We start from the raw sequence: 22,241 nt of genomic DNA on the forward strand, positions 1-22,241 counted from the left end.
CAAAACAAAGTACATAGTCATCATCTTATGCAACAAACCAAATTTCAACCTCCTTCTGAACTGACTTTCCAGGTAACACATATTGGAGTAATTATATTAACAGGCGAGAATCATGGAGTTTTCTGTTCTCTGGCCTTGATATACATGTAATTCCCTTATTTTAAGAAAACTTTCTTATAGTGAAAATTCTCACTGTAGGTGAATGCATATATAGGAATACATATTAGAATTGGACAGAATAATGCTCCTCCCCCACTCAATGTGAAAAAAATATACTTGGAATCAAGCCTACACATAGCTATAAATTACTTCAGATTGTGTAAGAAAAGAAAGAGTGCCCATTGGATTTAAAGCTGTTAATAATTACCCAAAATGCAAGTCATCGGACAAGTCTCCTCCAAGTTACTCAAAAACACTTCCTTCTTGTAGAACATTTTAGTTGGTTCATGTTCAGTTTCTTCAGGATGTATAAAGATTGGACCAAAGAAGTACGCAGCTCCATCTCGCACCCACATCTTTTCAATTCTGCAAGGAAAACCAAACCACTGATATAAATGAAAGGCCATCCGTCCTCAATGAGACAGCTGGATGCAGGTTGGTCAGGAAGACTGTCAGTGAGAACAGAAGAACAGCCTATTCCAACTGTACAACTGTATAACTTTTTTATTAGGCAGCTAAACTTCTGCCTCAATCTATTAAGAGCTTATAACACTTAGCTTCATTCAGAAGATTCTTTTTCCCCAACCTCTTTTATACTTTTTGCAACAAGTCCATCTTTTGTCCAAGTTATTTTTATAGACAAACTGCAAATGAAGAAGCTGCACCTACCTTCCCACCCGAGGTCGCACTAACCCATGGGATTTTATGAAGACGCAGTCCCCAACCTTAAGCCACATATCGTTGTAGCAGAGCTGTTCAAAGTAATGGCAGCCAGGCTCTCCATTGGACATTTCTACTGGAACGTCTTCTTTCTCCTGGAGAAGAATATCCATTTAGAAACTTGTGGATGAATGAAAACCAAACACATAAAAAGAAGCCAGGTGCAAGTAAGAGACTTTGCTCTATCTTTATGTTACCAATAACAGGTAAACACTAAACAGAAATGTAGATGCAAAAGCGAGGGGCCTTGAAATCTAAAAATTAAATAAAGCCAAAGATACCCTCCATGTATGTCACAAGCTTTCCTATTTCACAGAATTGTAATTTTGCCAGAACAGTAATTTACAGGTCCTCTTCTGCTGCTTCAAAGTTAACCGGCCAAGCCAAATCTTGTTAGCCTATGTTGTTGGTCTGTTTTAAAGCACAACATGCTTAAGAGCCAAGAATTGAGTATATGACCAAGTTAACATACATAGAAATTTAATGATTCAACTTCCATATATAATAATATAAATACTCCATGTATTGCTTGCAAATTGATACCATTTGCCCTATTCAATGTCTTACTTTTTAGTTAAAACTGACATTGTGCCTCATTTGACCTTCTAGTCTAGGTTTTCAGAAAGCCATGAAAACATGGGCTGTCTCCCCAAGGTGCGGAAGGAAAAAACACCAAAAATGTTTATTCTCTTGGTAGAAATAATTCCTTCTTTTGTTATCATATGAATAAATACCATAACATATACTAAGTGTCTGATTAAAGCTGACAATGAGCATGCTGGGTATTCTGTTCGGAGGTTCTGTTAAGAGAACTCAACGTAAAGTGGCTTTTTTAACGACTGTTTATTTTTTCATGGCTCTAAATTTATTTTAGATATATTTATTTCAACTTAATTGAATTTAACACATTTATTTAAATTTATTTTATGTCTCTAAATACAATAAATCATTTTACCCAGTATGTTGGACAAAAATATTCTTAAGCATTCTGACAATAAGCTGCTAAGTTTTCAACCATAAATAGGTCACAAAATTATGTGTTGCTTACCACTGCCTAGGTACTGGCTGTTTTACTGAAATGCTACACAATAAAGCATTTTAGTATTGTCATGAACTAAAACTAGACTTTCAGTTCTATTGATTCTTTAGGCTTAAGGGAAGCTTTACAGTAAAGTTGTATTTTTTCTTCTGAAGTGGTAAAAAAAACCCACCCACACACAAAAACCAACTTTCACATGATCACAAGAAAGCATTTGAAACATTTGTAGAATCTAGCAAATATGTACACAGTTTATTTTCCGTTTAGTCTATTTATATTTTGTATTTATCTACAAATGCGTTCAACATAATTTATAACATAAACATATTTCTTTATATTTTATTTTGTCTGGATGTTGTGGAACTGAAGTCATGAGATTCACACTTTGTCATTCTTTATTATGTCAACCATAATCAATGTTCCACTGTTATCTTCCATACCTTTTCGAGATGAAGGATACTTTCGTCCACCTTACTGTCCTCCAACGTTTCAGCCTGTTTCTCCTCATCTACTTTGTCTGCATTAGCAAATACAGAAGCAACACGGACCACGGGCAGGGGTACATCTCGTGGGACAAATCTCACAGAGCTCACAGGCATAGTCCACAGTTTAATCTTTTTAAAAGATTTTGTTTTTGCAGAATAACGTGACTCGCAGACATAGACATCCTCATCTCTGAAGTTTTCAGGACACAATTTAAAATATTCCTGCAGATTGAAGAAAAAAAAGATTAAATATTTCGGCAACACACACACACATATTCCCCAGACACACAGTGAAATCCCTCTCATGCTTCCCAGTTCTTTTCTTCATTTATATCAAGAACACTTATAGATTAATGAAGTCTTTCTGCTGTGTTCTTTTCTTCTAGTTTGACATTCAAGTTATACTAAAAATTAAAAGCGAACAAGAAATCCCACCCTTAGAGGAGAAGCTCATTTCAGCACAGGTTATGTGAGAACAGTTAGGCTTTATTTGTTTACCAAAATGGTACATTAGCAAGTACAAGATCTGCAGCCCAAAACCACCTTCACAAGACTTCTGAGCTTTGACTTGGAAAGAGGACAAGACCATCGGGTTTTTTTTTTTGGGGGGGCGGGGAGCTCCATGCTCATTGATATGTGACTCTGACACCCATTCACATACTTGGCTGCTGGAGCACTTTGTTCCATACAAACACACGACCTTCAGAAAACTGGTTGAGATGTGTTGTGAACAAGACAGAAATCCCCAGCACAAGAGCAATGCGGAATCCAACTTGAGACAGAGATTAACCACTTCATCCTCTTACGAAGCCATTCAAGTCTCCCCTCTACCAAACCTACATCTACATGCTTTTATGGGAACATTTAAGAAGTTACCTGCAATTTCTCTACTACATGGTCTGAGAAATCACTTAGCTAATTATCTAATAAACATATGATTCTACAAACCAACCAGCACCTGGAAGCACCATCACTTGGATGAACTACATATGTCATGAAGCAAATGAAGAATACAAACAGTATTATTTTACTTAAGCGTTAGTAGACTGTCTCTATGTTAGAATGCCTACAGCTCTTCAAGAAAACAGCGGAGAACATTCTATTTGCTTAACAAATTAGTCTGAACAGTCTCTCACCTTGACAAACATGACCACACATTTGCCCAAAATTTTGCTAACAGGAACTTTATTGTAATAGTCACTTTTGAAAACTTCTTTCTCCAAGAATTTTCGTGTTGCAAGATGAAACGTTTCATTTGGTCGATAAAACCAACAGCCATAGAGCCATTTCTCTCCTATTAAGAGAAAAAAAAAAGAGACGTGAGAGAGAAACGGATGTAAAGTGGCATATTCTCTAGTGAGCAAGAAAAAACAACTATAGATTTGATTAATCAGCCACATAGTCATTCATACTGGGAGCAAACTGTTTCAAAACAGGACAAGATTCTGTAACTGTTCCAGCTAAGGAAAACCAGTTCATTTAAAAAGCCAGGCAATTGTTTTTACCCCAGTAAAACCTGACTAAGCAAAATAAAGGAGGAATCAGTTCTTATTTATAAATCTTGACTTTCAGGCCTTGAAACGGCTTCACATTCTACACAACAATCATTTGATTATTTGAAGAACCTTGGGTAACTTGGCCACTCTACGTAACTCATTCCACTCCTCCTACAGTCACTGCATTAAAGGCGTTAGAGAGTTATTCTCTTTATCTGCCTATTATTTGGTGCTTATTCCCTTTATTATTTGGTTTAGATGTGTTGTACATGGACTTGTCTCACTCATTTTTGAACCTGCTGATATAATCTGCCTCCACAAACTCCTGAGGAAGCCAGGAAGCTCATTACCTGCTGTACTGAAAAGCCAAACACTTTCACGTGTTTTAATCTGATTTATTATTGCCAATGAGTGCCCTCTAATTCTAGTACTGCTGGATTTGTTAAATAGTATTTCTGCATTCAATTTATCTACCCACTTCAGGACTTTGCGGACCTTAATTATATCCTGCCTTATATTTCTCCTTTCCAAATTTAAGAGTCACAGTCTTTTTAATTTGTCCTTGTAATGCATCCATTCCATTCCTTTAAAAACAGTGGGAACCAAAATGCTTAACTCCACTGTACCCCTCAGCAACTGCAGTTTCCAGGACTGCTGAGAGTGCACTGTGCTTATCTGATACACTTGCCACATCTCTGCCCTTCCTTAAACTTAAGAGAAGTAACTACTGCAAACAGAAGGCATCACTGATGAAAAAAAAAAAACAAACAGTACTTCTTATGGCTTGATTTGGTCTAAGAAATGCAAGATTCATCTCAATTCTGAAATGTAACAAAGGCAAGGTCTGAAATTGAGTCATTCTGTGGAACGTTTGCAGTTAAAATGTGCCTGACTTTGGTTCAGATTTCTCAGTGCAGAAAAACCCCAAGTGTTCTTCTGTGCCTAAATTAGAAGGAGCCCATCCTGCTTAGAACAGCCAGCTCTCTGGGATGCTTACCATTTGAGGATAGGTAGAGAAGAACAACAACAAAGTTTGTACTGATCCAAGAACTTTGTATTTGCAATATTCTTTGGAACAAAGCAACTCAGAAACAGGAAAAATACTCACCAGCCCACACATACTTCTGCAAATAAAATAAATACCATTTATACAGAAAAAGCTCAAATTGGAAGTTTTAAATAGTAAGAAGTTTCACCGTATTGTTTTCCTATAGCAAAGACACCCTTACCAGCTGAGTCTTCCCACAGCCTCTCAATACAGACTATGTGAGGTTGCAAGTTGGGTTCTGCAGGCTCCACATACACATAATCTCCTACATGGTACATGCTGTTCTTGAAGCTGCAATCCTGGCTGTAGGTCCGATGCAAGCTTGACAGCCCAGCTGACCCAGAAGAATCTTCACTCTTTTCCGCTTCTTATTGCGAGAAGGGAAAAACAGACATTAGCAATGCCACATTTCCACAATAGCCAAGGTTGCCGATATGAATGCCCCTACCCTTTGCTGCGTGCACAAGTGCCACATGCCACTGACTTCCAGCATGAAGGAAGGTTTAAGTGTGCTTTGTGCAGCTAACTTTTCTGCTACTGGTGCTGCTGAAGGTTGAGTTTCCCTTCTTCGGTCCAATTTTTCTGAGCCCTTCCAGTGAGTTAAGAAGAACCCAGTGACAGCAAGGAGCTCAGAAGCCTCAGAAAGGCACGTTTTGCTTTCTTTGGGGTTTTTAACTCTCAAAGGAAAACAGAAAAAGGGCATCACAGCTGTTGTCCCCTTGTAATACTGAGCCTGGTTGGAGCAACCAGACTTTACTGATGCTGATATTAGTGCTATGCAGGAAGACGAACCATGTTACGAATACAATTCAAGGACAGAGCTAACAGTTCTGCTCCCATCTGTGGAAAGGAATAAACAGAAAGCTTTATTCATTCCCCTAGACATGCTCCACAACGACTATATGGACAGTAACAGCCGTGAACTGTGAAACATAAAGGACCTACATAGAAGCTTTCTTGCCCTACATAATGGCTCTAATAAAAAAATATTGTTTTATAATATGCTTGAAATAGCTGGTACACTAATGTGTTCTGATGGAAGAGTTTACATAGGTTAGCATCTACCTACACCTCTTTCTTGAAGCCATCTGGCATGGTTGAGAAGGATCAAAATAAAATACAAGACCTTTGGTGGACAAGCAGACTATTAAGGTCCCATCAGAAGGTGCAGCTGCAGCAACAGCAAAGGATACATCATATGCATAGGTACGTTTTTCAATTAATACATTTTAAATTAATTAAAAGAAAGTAGCTACCTCTCTTCTCCTCCTCTCTTTTCAGCTTATCCTCCTCTATTTCTTTGGGCAGCTTTTCCTTCTTTTCCTTTTCTACATCATTGTGAAGATGCTTGGTGGTATAGCTGAGAGCGGGTGACAGAAGAATCTCTCCATTCTTACAAAGTTCATCTCTAATTTTAATAAAGAACTGCTGAAGTTCAACTGCATCCTCGTAAATCTCTGAATCAGTCCTGTGTAAAAATACAGGGCAGAAACATAGTTTGTGTAGCATCAAATAGGATTCTAAACACACACCCATCAATCACTGATAAAACTAAAGCTTCGCTCTACCAATAGACTTCTGTGCTTACTCATAACAAGCAGTAGCAGAAACAGGCAAGTCATGCTCCACCTGCTACTCTGCTGCCAGTTTGTGTTATAGTTCACCTAAACCAGTATTGTTGTATACAGTCCTGAAATACCACAAAAATCAAAGGTAACTCATTGTGACCAAATTACTTGCCATTTGCCCTCTCCAATCTGTTAAGTCTTGAAAACTCAAGTAATAACATTACTATTAAGAAAACTGTCTTCCTTTAATTACCCATACTCCTGTTAGTAGATGTTTTAATTTTTAACTCCTTCAGAGACAAGAACTCACTGATACATCCTCAAGTACTCTACCTGATTCAAATAAAACACTGCAAGAATTTGCAAGTGTTCATATTTTTTGCACAATATTACCATAACTCATACAACTGCGATTGCTCTAAAGGAGTAATCCACTAGTCAAGCAGTTGGTGAAAAGCTCCTCTTCACTTCCTCAGTTTGAAAGTTAGCGCAAACCTGGTTTTCATCAGGTGTGCCTTTGGAAGATTAACATCAAAATTACCTCCTTGTTTTTAAACGAAAGCATACATTCCACTAAAGACCTGACAGAGCTTTTGAGATTTAGTTTTCTAAACACCCGTATCAAAGGAAGCAAAGACCTTAAAAAAAACTTCAGCCTTTGTCAAACATTAACATGCAAAACTTACGTGATAAGACAAAGGATACCTGAAAAATATGGCTTCACTCACCTGTTCATTCTCCTCGCCCTCTCCAGTACCTCAAACATATTCTCCTGGAACAAGTCCAGTCTTCTATAGCGATTATTTTCAACATTTTTTCGGATAATATCAAAAGTCAGAGGAGGTTTATTGGGGAAATTAGGATCAACAGCAGGAATTTCAGCTAAGGAGTCACTGTAGCATCTGCCCTCATCATCCTGGTGGCTCATAACAGATACAAAAAGGTTATGGATAAGTTCCTGAATTAGCAAGGTGACATTGGGCACATGAGAATCCTCATCTCCTTCTATTTCTCTCCGAGTTTCAAGTAAAACTTTATGCAGGACCAGGGCATCTTTATAAATCAAAGATTCTGGCTCGTTATATGTGCAAGCATTATTGAACATCATTACAAAGTCCTCCACCATGGAGTCAATATCCTGGTATTTATTTGCCATCATGTGACTTCTGATCTTTTCCATGTCAACAGGCTTTTTAATGGTCACATAATAGTCAGGAAGCTCAGACCGAGAAGGCAGCCTCAAGAAGATGGCGCTCAATCGCCTGCCTCTTTTATCTGTGTAATTCTTAACAGCTTCATACACCTCATTCAGCTTCTGTTGCATTGGAGTCATGTATTTCGATTTTTTAGGAGAAATGCCACTTTTTCTACCTAAGCAGACAAAAAGGAATAAAAAAAGCAGAAAAAAAAAGAAAAAATAATTACAAAACCAGAGTCCGTACACTTCTTTGTCCACCTCCTTTACATTGGAGAATTGCTATTGAAGAACTACTTTATGATATGAGCAGAAGGCTCACAACATGGAGCCCATTCCAAGTTGTAGCTTCTTTTATTTTTCATCATTTTATGAATATTTTTTTAAATGTTATTTTTGGCAAACACAGAATCACGCCTCTATGTGGTCCACCCTGCAAAGATCTCCTCAGACCATGGAAAACACATTTTCCTGCCTAACGTTATTAGTAACTCCTCTAAATTCAATTTGGCCTTACTAGCTCTACATGAATTTCTCTCTACAGCTGTTAAAATCCAGTCATCACAAGGTTTTTGCTGTCACTAAAATTAAGCATTCTAAATATTATCAGATTCCCTTATGACAGATTTATGCCAAATTAGAGAGGGTTATTACAGGTAAAATGTAATATAAGGCCTTCCATGGCATTATAAATCAGATTAGCTTTTTGGTTAATTTGGGCTCTCTGTTACTGCACTACACAGTCTCTGCCGGTGAATTCCCTACTACCTGTATCTTAACTAAGAGCTGTATATTTCACGTAGGTTGTGTGCAGTTACTTTCTTTAAGCTAATCTGTACAATTTTATCCTTCTCAGTTTGCTAAATTCTGAACACATATTAAGGGGACATAAGATTTGAACAGTAGCAACTCTAGTTCATAAGGGCAACAGCTCTAGGAACAGACATTGTTGGAAATTTTGCTTTGGTGTTTTTAATGGTTTTCAATAATTTTCCAAGTAAAGCTCACATTTCTTTTATCATTCTGTGGACATCCCAGACATATGACCAGAGAAACTGAGAGATTTACTCAGTCTGAGAAGCACCTTGCTTGCCAGCAATCCAAACAGCACACGTTCATTGTGTTAATGAAGTGTTACTGAGCACATAATGCAGCATCTGACATTTTGATAACACCACATGGCTAAATATCAGTCATTCCAACCATTCCTAAGTTTTCTTTCTTCATTCTAAGTTACTTTTCTTAGAAAATGCTATATGCAACAACTAGTTTTTATTATATGCATATACAAAACACATTATTGCTGTCACAATTTTGAAAATATTCCACTTTGCATGTCAGTGTAAATTAGCATGTCTTCTATTCTAAAAGGAAGATCTGTTAATCTGTATTGTGGGGTTTTCCTAAGTGTTGAAATGGTGCATATAGCAATGTATGAGGTTGCCTTACTTAGCTTTAGTTTAGGGGATGCAACATCATCATCTTCAGCTAGGGGTCCCAGTTCTTTCCTTTTTTCTTTAAGGATCTTTTCCAGCATATGGGCATCATTGTATACCTATTAATCAGTAAAGTAATCAAAAACCAAAACAAAACAGAGTTTACCGTGTTCGGACTAGTTTAGAACTAGCCCCCAAGAAACATTTAAATGTTAGTTTGAAAAAGCTGAATGCAAAACCAAGTACTTGATTAAAAACAAGGGCTTATTTCTCAAATGTACACCTTCAATAGACTTAAATAGGTAAGCAGAACTGAGGAATGCCATCTAAATCAGAAAGATATAAAACTTGAATAAATTATCCAATAAAACTGCATTTCTATTCCAAACACTAGGAAATGACAAGGCGAAGTTGTCTTACCAACTTCTTCCTCAAATCATTATGCTGAGCAATTAAAGATCTCTTGAAGCATTGTGATTCCATCAAGGTACACAGGACTAGAACAGTCCTCCTGGGTATTCCAACCCTAGTGAATACAACCTCACCCTGAAATCCTGTACAGTAGCTGGTCACGTTCCTCTTTAGTAACAGTTGGAGGTTTCCTACCACCACTCTGTTCCACTACATCATGCTTACTGGCTAAGAAACATCACAATATAGAAACACTCTACAATACATTTGTAAGGGAAAAGCATATTCCTTTCAGAATCCTTTTGCTCGACTAAATAAGTCAGGTCTTTGAGTCTGGTCTCTCACAGTCTCCGCTTCCATGAAAACAAAGCCAGTTTCTTTCCAACTAATACAAGAGGTTCTGAGCTCCAAATCACATGCTGATGACTTCTCATGATTAACTGAGGTTGAATAACGAGAATTTAGGAACCAGCTTATTTTTTAAAACATAATAGGAAACATTCAGCTGACATTTTTTGTAGTGGAGGAACAAGTTTCGCTAACAGGAAATAATTCTAACCTTCGCAAAGGAGTGTGTTTCATTTCATGTTCATACAACTATAGATGAAGACAATTTAAAACTTTGGCAGAAAGAAAAAGTCATCTTTCTAAATTAGTTCAGTTAGCAATTATCATAAATAATGTAACAGCCAAAGCTAAACCATTCTAACATAACTTATATGTCTGCAAAGAAGCAGAGAGGTAAGTGTGACTGCAGAACCAGAACAGTACCTGGGAGCCCTCCTCATTATAATGTCTCGCATTCCGAAACATGAGCTTCATGTCTTCAATCATGGCTTCTTCCCCTACGTACTTATCATTGCGGATATTGTGTTCTATCATTTTCAAGTCCATTGGCTCCAAGATAATTTTATAATAGTCTGGATAGTCCTTTTTGGATGGCTTAACCATAAACAGATCACAGAGCCGTCTGCCTGTGCCCGGTTCTCGAGCTTCCAGAACTGCATTGTACAAGATCTTCATTCGCTGCTTTCGTATATTCTTTTTACTGTTAGGTTAAGGAGGAGAAAAAAAAAGAAAAAAAATAGATGTCAGGGGCTCTTCTCCACACTTCCAAAACTAATATCAAAATGACATTATCCTCTACCATGAGAAAACAACCACAATCACCTAAACATACACACATTAGGACAGTGTACTAGAATCACAGGTCCATCTGCAAACAGTGACAGCATCATATTTAGCATTAGCAAATGCCAAATAAACAGGGAACAAACTCGGTACATTTTTCCTGTTCACCTTGAGTTTAAGTGTTGTACAGAATAAAGAAAATAACTAGTTTTCAAAAGTGTAAAGGTCAAAAGGAGCTCTAAGACTTTCTAGTCACAAAGAAAACAGGTCAGGACTAGGCATCTGAATCGAAGACCTCAAGACCTAGTGCAGACAGGGAAAAACTCCTCAGCCTGTATCTTCATGAATTCATCTGCTGAATACAGAATATCAGAGTCTAGAGCTATTCTGTATCTTCTTCAGTACAAGAAAAAGAAGAACATCAAGAATGTAGTAATAAGAAGGGTCTCAGTTGCTTAAATATCTGTCAACCACAGCCAAATGAAGCAACAAATCAATAAATCGCACAAAAGCTGCAAACCCAGGTAGAAAATGGCCACATACATGCTGTCACTACACACTTCAGTCATCCTATATGTAGCTGTTATGGTTGTCTCAAGAAATGCGATAGTGCAGCCAAGACACAGCTTATCAGGAACACAGTTACACATGGCTCCCTGTACAAATACCACATGATCTACACGCAAATCAGATAAGGGAGGGGAAATCTTATGTTAACAATGTATCATCTCAGCTCAGATTCCACAGCACTTCTAGAAATGTACTCTCCACAAAGCACTTTTAAACCTGCTTCCAACTGCAATCTCTGTAAGACTTATTTGGGTAGTTATAAGTTTGACTACATTATCTGTAAAGACAACAAAGACAACTATCTTCATTTGCAGAATGTACAAATCATCACTGCACAACTTGCTAGAAACCAAACTGCATGACAGATTTTCCATCATCTGCATCTGTTCCTCCTACATTTAAAATCTACCTTGCCCAGCACAGCCTCGTGCCTCAGATACCTCTTGCACCTTGGTGAGGTCAGCAAAATAACTAATGAAATTAATGTCAAAACATGTAGAAAAAATTCAAAAATGTATCTTCCATAGGTTAAAACTTTTCTTCTGCACTATCTTCGCTGCTGGATACTGTTAGTTAGTGGTTCACACTAGCAAATGAGTAATGCCAGAACAGAGACATGCTTCCAAATTCCATATTTTAAAATGCCTCCAAGTTTTAATATTTAGTTCAATGAAAACAGGTAAAGCAAAACCAAATCAGCAATAGTAAAAGGCCTGCCAATACTCAAGATTCAGGTCACGTATCTGATTCACAAAAGGGGACATTCAAACAACTGTCTTGTACGGCATTATTATTTTCCCAATGGGATTAATTTTGCCTGGGTTATTACTTTCCTTTTTCAGCAACACTTTGGAATTCCTCTCAGTGCTTCACTTCTGCCATCAGCAGCATTGATAATTTTCTTTTATTTCCTATCATTCAGCAAGCGAAACTGATAACAAGTATTGAACTGACAACATCAAAAGCATTTTCAGCTTCTCTCCAGGCATGAAGAAAATAAAATTATTTTTATTTCCCTTACCTATGAACACAACTTTTTCTCTGTTACTGTTCTCAGATGACAAGGCCTGACAGATGTTTTTCTTTGAAGCATTTCAGTGTTCTGTCCCCTTGTGTGACAGAAGCACATAGGATTAAAAGGACACTGATGACATTTGACTTGGTTGCTTATGCTAATAGTTCTCTTTAAATCTGAAGATCTCAAAACCAGACATTTTTGCAATTCTTTCCTTCCTGATCTTCATTTCATACTGTGGTCTGCCTTACTGTTCCAGTACTTTTCTTTCTCCTAGCATCCCCAGACTGCACCACCTCCTAAACCTGTGTTCACATTTTCTCTGTTGAGATTTTCTGAGTGTACATTGTTGCACTTACTTGATTGCTCTTAAGTGAATCTTTGCTGATGCTCTATTTCATTCCCTTCTTCCCCCCACAACTGCTGTCACTTTGAGCAAAAAAAAGAACTAAAATACAGGAAGCTGAAGGTCATAAGCAACACCAAAGAAAGACGATGAATTATAGCTTTACACTGGCAGTTGCTACCATTGCAATAACATTATCAGGAGTTGGAACTTATTTCAAATGATACCATGGGGCAGACTAGAGAAACTATCACCTGTTGGAGTGAAACACAACACTAACATTACACAACAGCTGTCACTGTTAAAGAATACTTTCCATAAGCCATCATTAATGCCCACTAAAAGAGGATGGTTTAGATCACTGTGAACTTTGTTTACATTATAGTATCCAGAATAATCAACATATTATATACTCAGCTGCCAACAGGTAAGTAACCAAAGAGCACAAATTCAGAAGGGAGAGAGTAGTCCTCTAACATTCACGATGAGAACTCCTCGAACAGAGTTCACGTCATGCAAAATGAAAATATTTATTCCAGGAGACTTCACCAAATAAAGATCTTTGTAATAATAATTTGTAATACTATCAACTTTCAAAAAAATAATTCAACTATAGTGTTCACTTTAATTATATTCTGAAATTGGTACCCAAACTACATAAATAGTCATATATTGGCGAAGTAGTAGATAAGAAACAATAATTGCTAACAACCTGTCAAGACAGTGCACACACCAGGCTAAAAAAAAGAAAGAACAAGTAAAAATCCTGAAATCCACTGACAAAACTACTTAATTCAATGCAACCACAGTATCCACGCCACTTACTGAAGTTATGTTGACAACCACCAACTAACAGGCCAAAAATCAGGAAAACAAATTCAGCAAACAGCTTTGAATGAACTAGATCCAACACTTAATGAGGTTAAGTTTCAGAACTACAAATCCCTCCACAAATGCTAAAAACCATGGCTTAATATTCTCTGAAACAAGTTAAAGAAGTAGCAATGTCATGGTATGAAGGAACTACAGAAGTGCATACCTTTTCCTTTTTGAGCTTCCAGTATCAGATGTAGCAGAAGAAATCATGCTGTCCCCATCCTCAATGTCGTCTCTCCTAGCAAGCTCCTTCTTCTTTGCCTGAAAAAAGAAGAAATCATTGAAGCCAAACTCACTGCTGGACATTTCCAGAATAATATTAAACATCAGAACAGATCAGATTCACAAAGGAAGATGTAACTATGGGTTTTGAGACTAAACCACCATAAAAATATTTACAATTATTTATTTAAAACAAGCTGGCCAACATAAGATACAATAGCAGTATAATTATGCCATTTCAGACTGTAGCACTTAGCTGGAACACATCATGAAATGTGAAGTGGTTTAGCATCCTACAGTTACCTGCAAATCCTAAAAAAAATTCCACATTATCAATTTTTGCACAACTTAATTGTGTTAAGAGCCATAGTAAGGAATAAAAGTGACTGAAGGAAGTCACAGAAGGCAGCATGTCTGCTGAAGAAAAATTACCCTGTGACGCTCTTCACTCCCATACTTACCCCTAAGCAAGAAACTGCTACTGCAAATACAAGTCTAGTTAAAAATTATTTTGGAAAAGCATTAATTACGAAAACTAATTCATGTGTGAAGTTATATCCTTTTAATTGTTTCACTGCACATACCTGCATAACCTGCTGCATTTTCAGTACTCTTTTATAGATGGCAGAATTGGGAACGTTGTAGCGCTTGGCATTTTCAAACATCAAGTTCAAATCAGCCTCCAACTGATCTAAAGTTTCATATTCATGGTTTTTCAGTTTGGTTCTGCAAAACAGTGGATATCTGATTGATATTTCTCAAGTTACACATTGCAAACCAGCTCTTTAACATCTTCATTTTAATGAAAAATCGATATGCAAAGAGCTCTGATTATAGGAACATGTTTTCTTTTTCTGATGCTGCAGTAATATCTTCCAATTGTAACTATATTAGGGAAACATATCTCCTCTTAAAGAATGACTCTAACAATTCTGAAACCTGCCCTCTTGAAAGCTGCGCAGACTGAAGTCAGACGAGACGTGGTGCAGACGAGGCAGAAGCACAACTGGCTGAGATGCCCCCAAGGTGCCTCCGCTGTGACCCGCGGGGCCTGGGTGTGATGCTGGGGGGCTGGGTCAGCTCCGCACACCCACACACGCTGCCCTCCCCACACGCTGCCTCCCCCACACACCCATTCCACTCATCTTCAGAGAGAAACAGAAGTGCCCAACACCTCTCATACTAATCTCCTCCAATTTTTGCCTCCTCTTAAAACCACCTGCTTGTTGATCGATGCTACCTGCAGAAACATGCTTCGTGTGAAAAATTAGAATAGGAATAACGACATAAAAAGGCCCTTTCCATAAGTTGAACAGATGAATCAGTGCATTGTTTGCCAATAATGTAATGTGTTTTCTCATATTTCCTTGCACAGTGGTGAAAGCTTCAGCCAACTTTTTCAAAGCTTCCAACACCTCATTAAACACAACAGAAAGTAATAATCTGCAACAACCAAACTATCACAACGGCAAAATCCAGTAATCTTCCTTCACACCTCCTTCCTGACCTGCTTGCCTGCACATCCACCAGTCATGCACATTTAACACACTCACCACCTTTAAACCCGGTCTGGTTTCTACAGCACCCAGTCAAATGTCAACCTGGCTGACGGAGCATAGTGCCACCACAAAATAAATACCTCTTAGCTCCAAACCTACCCACCAATGTGACCTTACAGGTGAACCAGCAAACAAAGAGCAATGATGTTCAACTGAAGTTGAACAGGACTCTTCACTGCTCACACAAGGATGAGGACATCATGGTTGGATTAAACGTGGCACAGAGCTGCAAACTGCTGTAAAAACTAGGGAGATGTGCACGTGTGTCTATAAAGCTGTTGCGATGGAAATACATCTGGAAGTGAAACATCCAACTAACTGCATGTTGCCAGGACAGCAGCCGCATGCACCTTCCTGAGATGTGGTGTATTTCTTCTTCATCTCTTTCAGATCCGAAGAACCAGTATGTCCTCAACGACTGTGAGAAAAGCAAAAGCCATTTTGGACAAATATCCTAAACATAAGATGTGGAGAAAATTACTTGTTGCCATTCTCATTTAAAATGAACCATTTAAAGTTCATGTATGTTTTTTAAGACTTTAAGATATCAGTATCTTGTAAATACTTATGGGTTTTTTTAGATTATTTTTAATATTTCCAACTGAAGCAACAGGTGATCAAAAGTTTTCCTGTCAGCTTCACTCACTCTGCCATTCCAAAAAGGAGGAGAGTTACCAATATAATTTTCATTAGTAAAAAATACAAATTATAATTAAAAAAACCACACACACACACCCCACAAAAGCAAAAAAGTTTGGGTACCAATTAAACTGCCATGAAGAAAAGGCAAAGGGAGCCTCCATTTCTACCTTGTCAAACTCCACCAACAATTATTTGCATGTTAAGGAGTATGTAACTGGTATTTAAAAAGTCAAAAACAAAAGGAAAAGCCCAATAAATACAGGATTATTTTGCCCTAGACCACTAGGATATGATGCATATGCTCATAAATAGCAAGGAGTCTAAACCCTGAGTCTACTTCACACTATTGCCACTGTCTGGTAACAAACACTACAGGTCACTTTACATCTTCTCCAGCTGATCTGAACAGTCTCTGGTAGAGAAAGCAAAATCTATGGGGTAAAATGTTTGTAATTCATTCTTGTAGTCCAGCAAAATACTGACAAGCAATTACAGAACTTCAGCACACAAACACTTGGTGTTACAAAAGCTAACACATCATTAAGAGAATACTCAAGAAAACAGAGTAGAAAGGTTTAAAAAACTTGCATCAAAAGCCCCAATTAATAAGACGGTATTTAGCAAAAACATCAAAAAGGAGTTTTAAATTTTTCATAACAGAATAATTTAACATTCTTATTTGTCAAGGCATGTAGGGCAATTAAGTGTGTAAACAAGCAGTAATCTCCTTGTTTACTGCTGTTATTATAAACGTTTATAAAATAGATTCAAGCTTTCAAAGGATTAAAGGAAAACAAAAATAATGCCTGAAGGCTATTCTGCATCTTACCAAAAGGTACCCAAGTCAGCTAAACTACTGTAGAGGTTAAGAACAAAAAAATTCAAAAGGCCAGTCCTGTGTATAAATCCATTCAGGAGCAGCACTGGACAGAAATGCTGACCAACAGACTTTCCTCTCCCCTTGGATGCAGATGGCATCAGCATGATTTGTTTCCAAGTGACAATTCGTACTGACAAATTGGCAGGATTAGGTTTTAAGAACCTAATAAAGTGAAGACTAGCACAACTGCCTTAGATTTGAATATTAAATATTTAAGACAAATGTCTAAAGTGATTCAACTGCCAGAGGACAAGGAATCATGCTCAGAAATCATAACCACCAAGCTGGGGAAAGTCCTCTCAAGTCCTACTCTGCAGTTCATCCTCTTGCAAGTGAGTGAGTATGTCTGCAACATTCTCGCTTTTCCACTCTTGTCTCAAATTTTGCTTAAATATTAGTAGCATGTAGTTTATCAACATTCTTGTGCAACTCTGGCGTGTCTGCTTTCTTCCAGAGAACTAAAACAAGCTTTGAGAGACTGGACAGCAGGAAGAAGAAAAACTGTAAAAGTTTCTAGTCTTCCAATTAATTTAATATATTAGAATTACAGAACTGTAAGTTTTTATTGCGATCGCTGCTGCAGGCGGTCTGGGTTCCGCTTTCTGAAACAGTAACCCAAAGGACTACACCTCAACTGAAGTACCACTTCTTCCATTCAAACTGCTTCCCCCTCCTATCCCTTTGTACTACTCCTCTTTATTTTGAGTTGTTCTGTATCCAACTTAAAACTGTCGGGGAGGAGGGTGAAAAGAAGAAAAAAAGCAATGCCCTGAGAGAATCAATGACAGTCAAGGATTAGACTGATTAAAAAATCAAATATCAATGTCCTTCCTCCTGATATTTAAAGCCGATACACAACTCTACATCCTCATCACACAAAAGCTCAGAAATCATGAAGTAACACTGTCAGGGTGATATTATAAATCAAATTCACTTATTAGTAACATATTTTGATCCTGTTCAAACTCTGTATGTTTAGATGCCAGTTTTATCAAACTGGGAAAAGGGAGAATTCATCGCATCCTGTGCAGCAGACCAAATCCAAAGCAAGCTGCAGGCAGAACGAGCAAGGCAAAAGTGTTTCCTAGGGAATGTATCCAGCCTGCAACAACCTTCTTTTTACATAAAGAGAATTCTAAATTGGTCCTGTATGATTTCATGACATGGTAAAAGAAACTGGTGACTCTTCACATCAGCACATCCTGAGCCACTTGACACTAACAAGTCTGGGATTTGCTTTACCTCCCCAAGCAGAGGCAGACAGGCAGTTCCTGCAGAGCCCAGAACACTGTCATGTGCTTCACCTGAAAATACACTACTTACTCTGCAGAGCCTTTGTATCCCACAACAGCTTCATCTGCGTGTATTTAGACAGTGACCTACACACATCACAATGCAGCAGTCTAACCCTGAAGCACCAAAAAGCAGAAAAAAACATCTAAAGTTGCCATTAATCTTAAGTATATAATTCTACGTGCACTAACTCTCTGCTCTCTCGTGACCTTGTAGAAACAAAATCTTTAAGCTGATGGAGAAGGCGAGGACCTCATTAGCTCACAAGTGAAGAAAAGCAGCTTAACTATATCTTAGTCCTTTAAATCTTAACCTAGAGCCAGAAGACAAAAGGAAACTCTATCTTAAAAAGCAAGGATGAGCTATGATCCAAACTACCCTACCAGCAAATAAAATCTTGCATTTATCAGCATTTATTTATCCACAACCAAATAAGCAAGGCGAAGCTTGATTCTAAGCAAACAATCTACATTCATAGTTGAATTCATGAAATAAAAGTAAAAATCAAGACTTAGTAAAAATCAGTGACTCTTCCACATGGTTTGGAAAGACAGACAACTTCCAATCACACATATGAAAATGAAAACTGCACAGGCACAAACGTAATCCTGGCGGCAAATAACCTCCTACTTCTTCAATGCACTTGCTGTCAGAAAACAACGGGATGATTAATTAAGAAGGTTATTCACAGAAGTACTTTGAACAGATTTAATTATACTCAAACTCAGCAAAACTCAAATATCATGAGTTTTCTGGATTTACAGTATGACACGCAGTTTCGCAATAAATTAAAAAAAAAAAATCTCACCAATCTTCGAAGGAAATAATTTTATAAACATCAATTTATTTTGCAAAGCCAGGCAAAACTAACCAAATTCATGGGTCTATTCAACTGCAAGTCACTGCCAACATGCTACAAACTAACCTTTATACACCAGAAACCAAGAGAAATTTCTATGAAATCATTGATGGTGATACAATCATATGCAGGAAGCATGAGTAAAACTTGGAAGAATATGATTTAAACATAATGACCTTTGCAAAATGAGGAAAACGCAGTTTAAAATGTAGGTCACTAGGCCGAAAACAACACTGCACGACATTTAATCTGGTCAAAACCAGAATAGCAATTAAAAAACCCATACAGTAAACCAGCACTCAATTCCCTAAAAGCTCTACTGGAAACTCATTCCAGATATTGCACCTGGAAATGCTGATAACTGAAGAACAGCAAGATACTCACTCCACATAATGAAAAGATCCATTTTATTAGTCACATGCTATGCCTAAACAATTCCATGGAAAAAGAAAACAATATTCAAACACGCATCTAAAAACAGTAATCGAGTAACTTCTCTTGCTCTGAAATTGTGAGGTCCAGCGACCAGTCCAGCCTCTTTGGGGAAAAACCATTGTAACAAGGAATGCAGGTAATAAAGGCATTTGACAGATGCCCTATCGAGGAATGAAATAACCTTTTTATAAAAAGTGCATTGAGAACCTTGTTTACTTGAACCTGTGATATTTTAAAGGCCACACATATGATATACACTGAAAGTACTTGCTAAGATAAGAAAACTGGTTATACCTATAGATTTTAAAACTCTACAACATCCAATGAATATTAAATTATATTGAGAGAAAAAATGAATGGAAAAATTGCCAAATCTCAGATAAAGTGAAAATATACAAGGTATTCTAAATATTACAGAGATATAATTTTCTCTGCAGATAATATTTTCCCAATTTGCTCATTCATAAATTAAGCAAACTGTAACACAGTGCCACATTATTTTTCCAAAGTCAATGTAATAATAAAACATTAATTTATTTTTTTAAATTAAGAACTTAATTTGTATTTGGCTTATTATTAAAAAAAAAAAAATAAATCTCAACTCTATAAACTATTTAGGCTTTAACCCACACAGGCCCCTGTATTTCAAGATAAGTTCCACTCCTTTATTTGCCATGTTGGTAGAAGTGGTTAAATTATAAGGCAAAATATGCTTGACCAGATTATATTTAGTATAAGTTCAAATCAAATAATTAATAATGAATCCAAAGGCAACAAGAGCCACCACAAATTTCCCAGTTTCAGAAGAACCTCAACACATCCCAGCGCAGTGAAATCTGACATTCGGATACCTGTGTCGCAGACAATTGTTCAACAGGATGCACGTTCTTAAGAAAAATGCAATTCAAATACTCAAATAGTAGACGCCACACAAAACTAACCGTGTTTTCTGCTAGATCCTTGCACTTTCTTAAACCTCAATGACAACCTCAGCTTCCTGGGCACGCCAATGAAGACACCAATTTCAATGCCTGGGCACCCACACTGGCCTCACAAATAGATCAGGAAAGAACCACTAACAGGGAATTCCCTGGGGCGCTTCCCTCCTCTGGCGCAGAAAAGTCTGACCCACTTGCCTTAGGAATCACTAATGCTGTAAAATTTAACAAGGAACAAAACACAGCTCTTGTAAGGATGCCAGGATCTGGCACTTATGTTCCAAGTATCTGAACTCATTCTGTTACATTATTTCCCAACCGTTCCTCCGGTCATTTGTTATTACAGAATCACTTTTCACCAACAACGTTAAGTTTGCAAAACAACTTCCACTTCTACCACACCTGAAAGTCACAGGTTCACAGTGTCATGCCTTTCCTTGTAAATACAATATTCTTGTTCTACAGCTCTGAATTTTGTCCTGTTTGAGGTCAGGGAGCTCATATCACTGTGTGTATGAACGCCTGGTGGGAGCGAATGAAGAGGGAGCCAGACTCATCTCAGCTGTGCCTGCTGCCAGGGCAAGAGGAACACATAAAAACACAAGAAATCTCACCTGAACACAAAAAAAACCACCCACAAAATATAGGGGATTTTGTTGCTGTTGGGTTTGTTTTCTTACTGCAAGGGTAGTCAAACACTGGCTGCTCTGGTTGCCCAGGGAGATTGTGGAGTCTCCATTTGTGGAGATAATCCAAACCTGACTGGACGCAGCCCAGGATCAGCACTCACCTCAAATGACTGAGGTTTATAACACTCGTGAAGTGATTGAGAGATCGGGATAGGCATGATTTACATCTAATTTAAAAAAAACTATACCCTCTAGACACCATATATTATTTTGTAAGGATTTTCCTGCATTTGAGACATACAAACTCCAGAAATATATGACTAGCTGTAAAATTTGCAACCGGCACTCATTTCACAGCTCAGTCTGGCAGGACAGCCTAGGCAGGCAGAAACCAAAGCGCAACAGACGAGACAGGAATGCCAGGCCTCACCCCAACACCTTCAACTTCTCACTAGGACAATTATCTTTTCTGTCCCCACCTGTGAACAGAAAATACTCTTTTTGCACATACAACTTAAAAAAAAATCCCAACACCACAAAACACAGATCAAGCCACCACAACCAAAACAAACAAAACCACAAAACCAAAAATAAAAACCAAACCAAAATAAAACCCACAAACACAAAAAACCTCCACCCCTAATGACTGGCAGTTCTGAATACATAAAGACATATTTGCAATATCAGTAAAATCACACTAGCTTCAGTTTTCCCTAAAGCTCATCATTCAAGTACACATGTCCATGACTTCAAGGCTTTTTAAGTATAGTAAGAAGGGAAGATTATGTGGTGATTTAAAGAACAGTTGAATTTCAGAATTTGCTAAAATAAATTGGACTCTTATAAATACCGTACTTTAGCTTGTGAGCTACAAACACTATTTCTAAAAAGATTGTTTGTCCCTTTTTATTTTCTAAGCTCTCAGGCAATAAGTAATATTTTCCTACAGTTCCTCATACATTTGCATGCGATTTCTGTACTGCTCACATAGCCAGGTTTTACCTGCCTACGCTGTAAGGAAAGCAGAAATGCAGCTGCCTCCCTACGGCAAATTATTTGTCCTATAACTGATATCAAGGGTATTGTTAATGGAAGGTCTTTCCCAATTAAATCTGTTTATACATCATTTCAGACGATATTCTTTGGTACATTCAGACAAAAAGCTCCGCAACAACTGTCAGTGATTTTTCTCAATTTCACCTTTTTTTATTTCCATCAAGTACATTCTGTGCTTCGTTCAAGACAAGACACTTTCTTTGCCAAGACAACAGCTGTACTAAGACATAAGA

General features: G+C 37.6%; 1 protein-coding gene across 7 annotated transcripts in view; it reads right to left on the bottom strand.

The window, feature by feature from the left end:
* PBRM1 (polybromo 1) overlaps positions 1 to 22,241 on the bottom strand; it is a 62,482-nt gene that overhangs the window by 18,587 nt on the left and 21,654 nt on the right. For all 7 annotated transcript variants that reach the window (XM_082059819.1, XM_082059821.1, XM_082059817.1 and 4 more), the window contains 11 exons: positions 14,302 to 14,443; positions 13,659 to 13,756; positions 10,329 to 10,605; positions 9,160 to 9,265; positions 7,244 to 7,886; positions 6,204 to 6,415; positions 5,129 to 5,314; positions 3,540 to 3,697; positions 2,359 to 2,625; positions 829 to 974; positions 368 to 525 (listed from right to left, as the gene is read on the bottom strand). In XM_082059819.1, the coding sequence (XP_081915945.1) occupies positions 368 to 525; positions 829 to 974; positions 2,359 to 2,625; positions 3,540 to 3,697; positions 5,129 to 5,314; positions 6,204 to 6,415; positions 7,244 to 7,886; positions 9,160 to 9,265; positions 10,329 to 10,605; positions 13,659 to 13,756; positions 14,302 to 14,443 (2,393 nt within the window). The remainder of the gene's footprint in view (positions 1 to 367; positions 526 to 828; positions 975 to 2,358; positions 2,626 to 3,539; positions 3,698 to 5,128; positions 5,315 to 6,203; positions 6,416 to 7,243; positions 7,887 to 9,159; positions 9,266 to 10,328; positions 10,606 to 13,658; positions 13,757 to 14,301; positions 14,444 to 22,241) is intronic.

The sequence above is a fragment of the Streptopelia decaocto genome (genome assembly GCF_964273445.1).
Source record: "Streptopelia decaocto genome assembly, chromosome: 8".
Lineage (NCBI taxonomy): Eukaryota > Metazoa > Chordata > Aves > Columbiformes > Columbidae > Streptopelia > Streptopelia decaocto.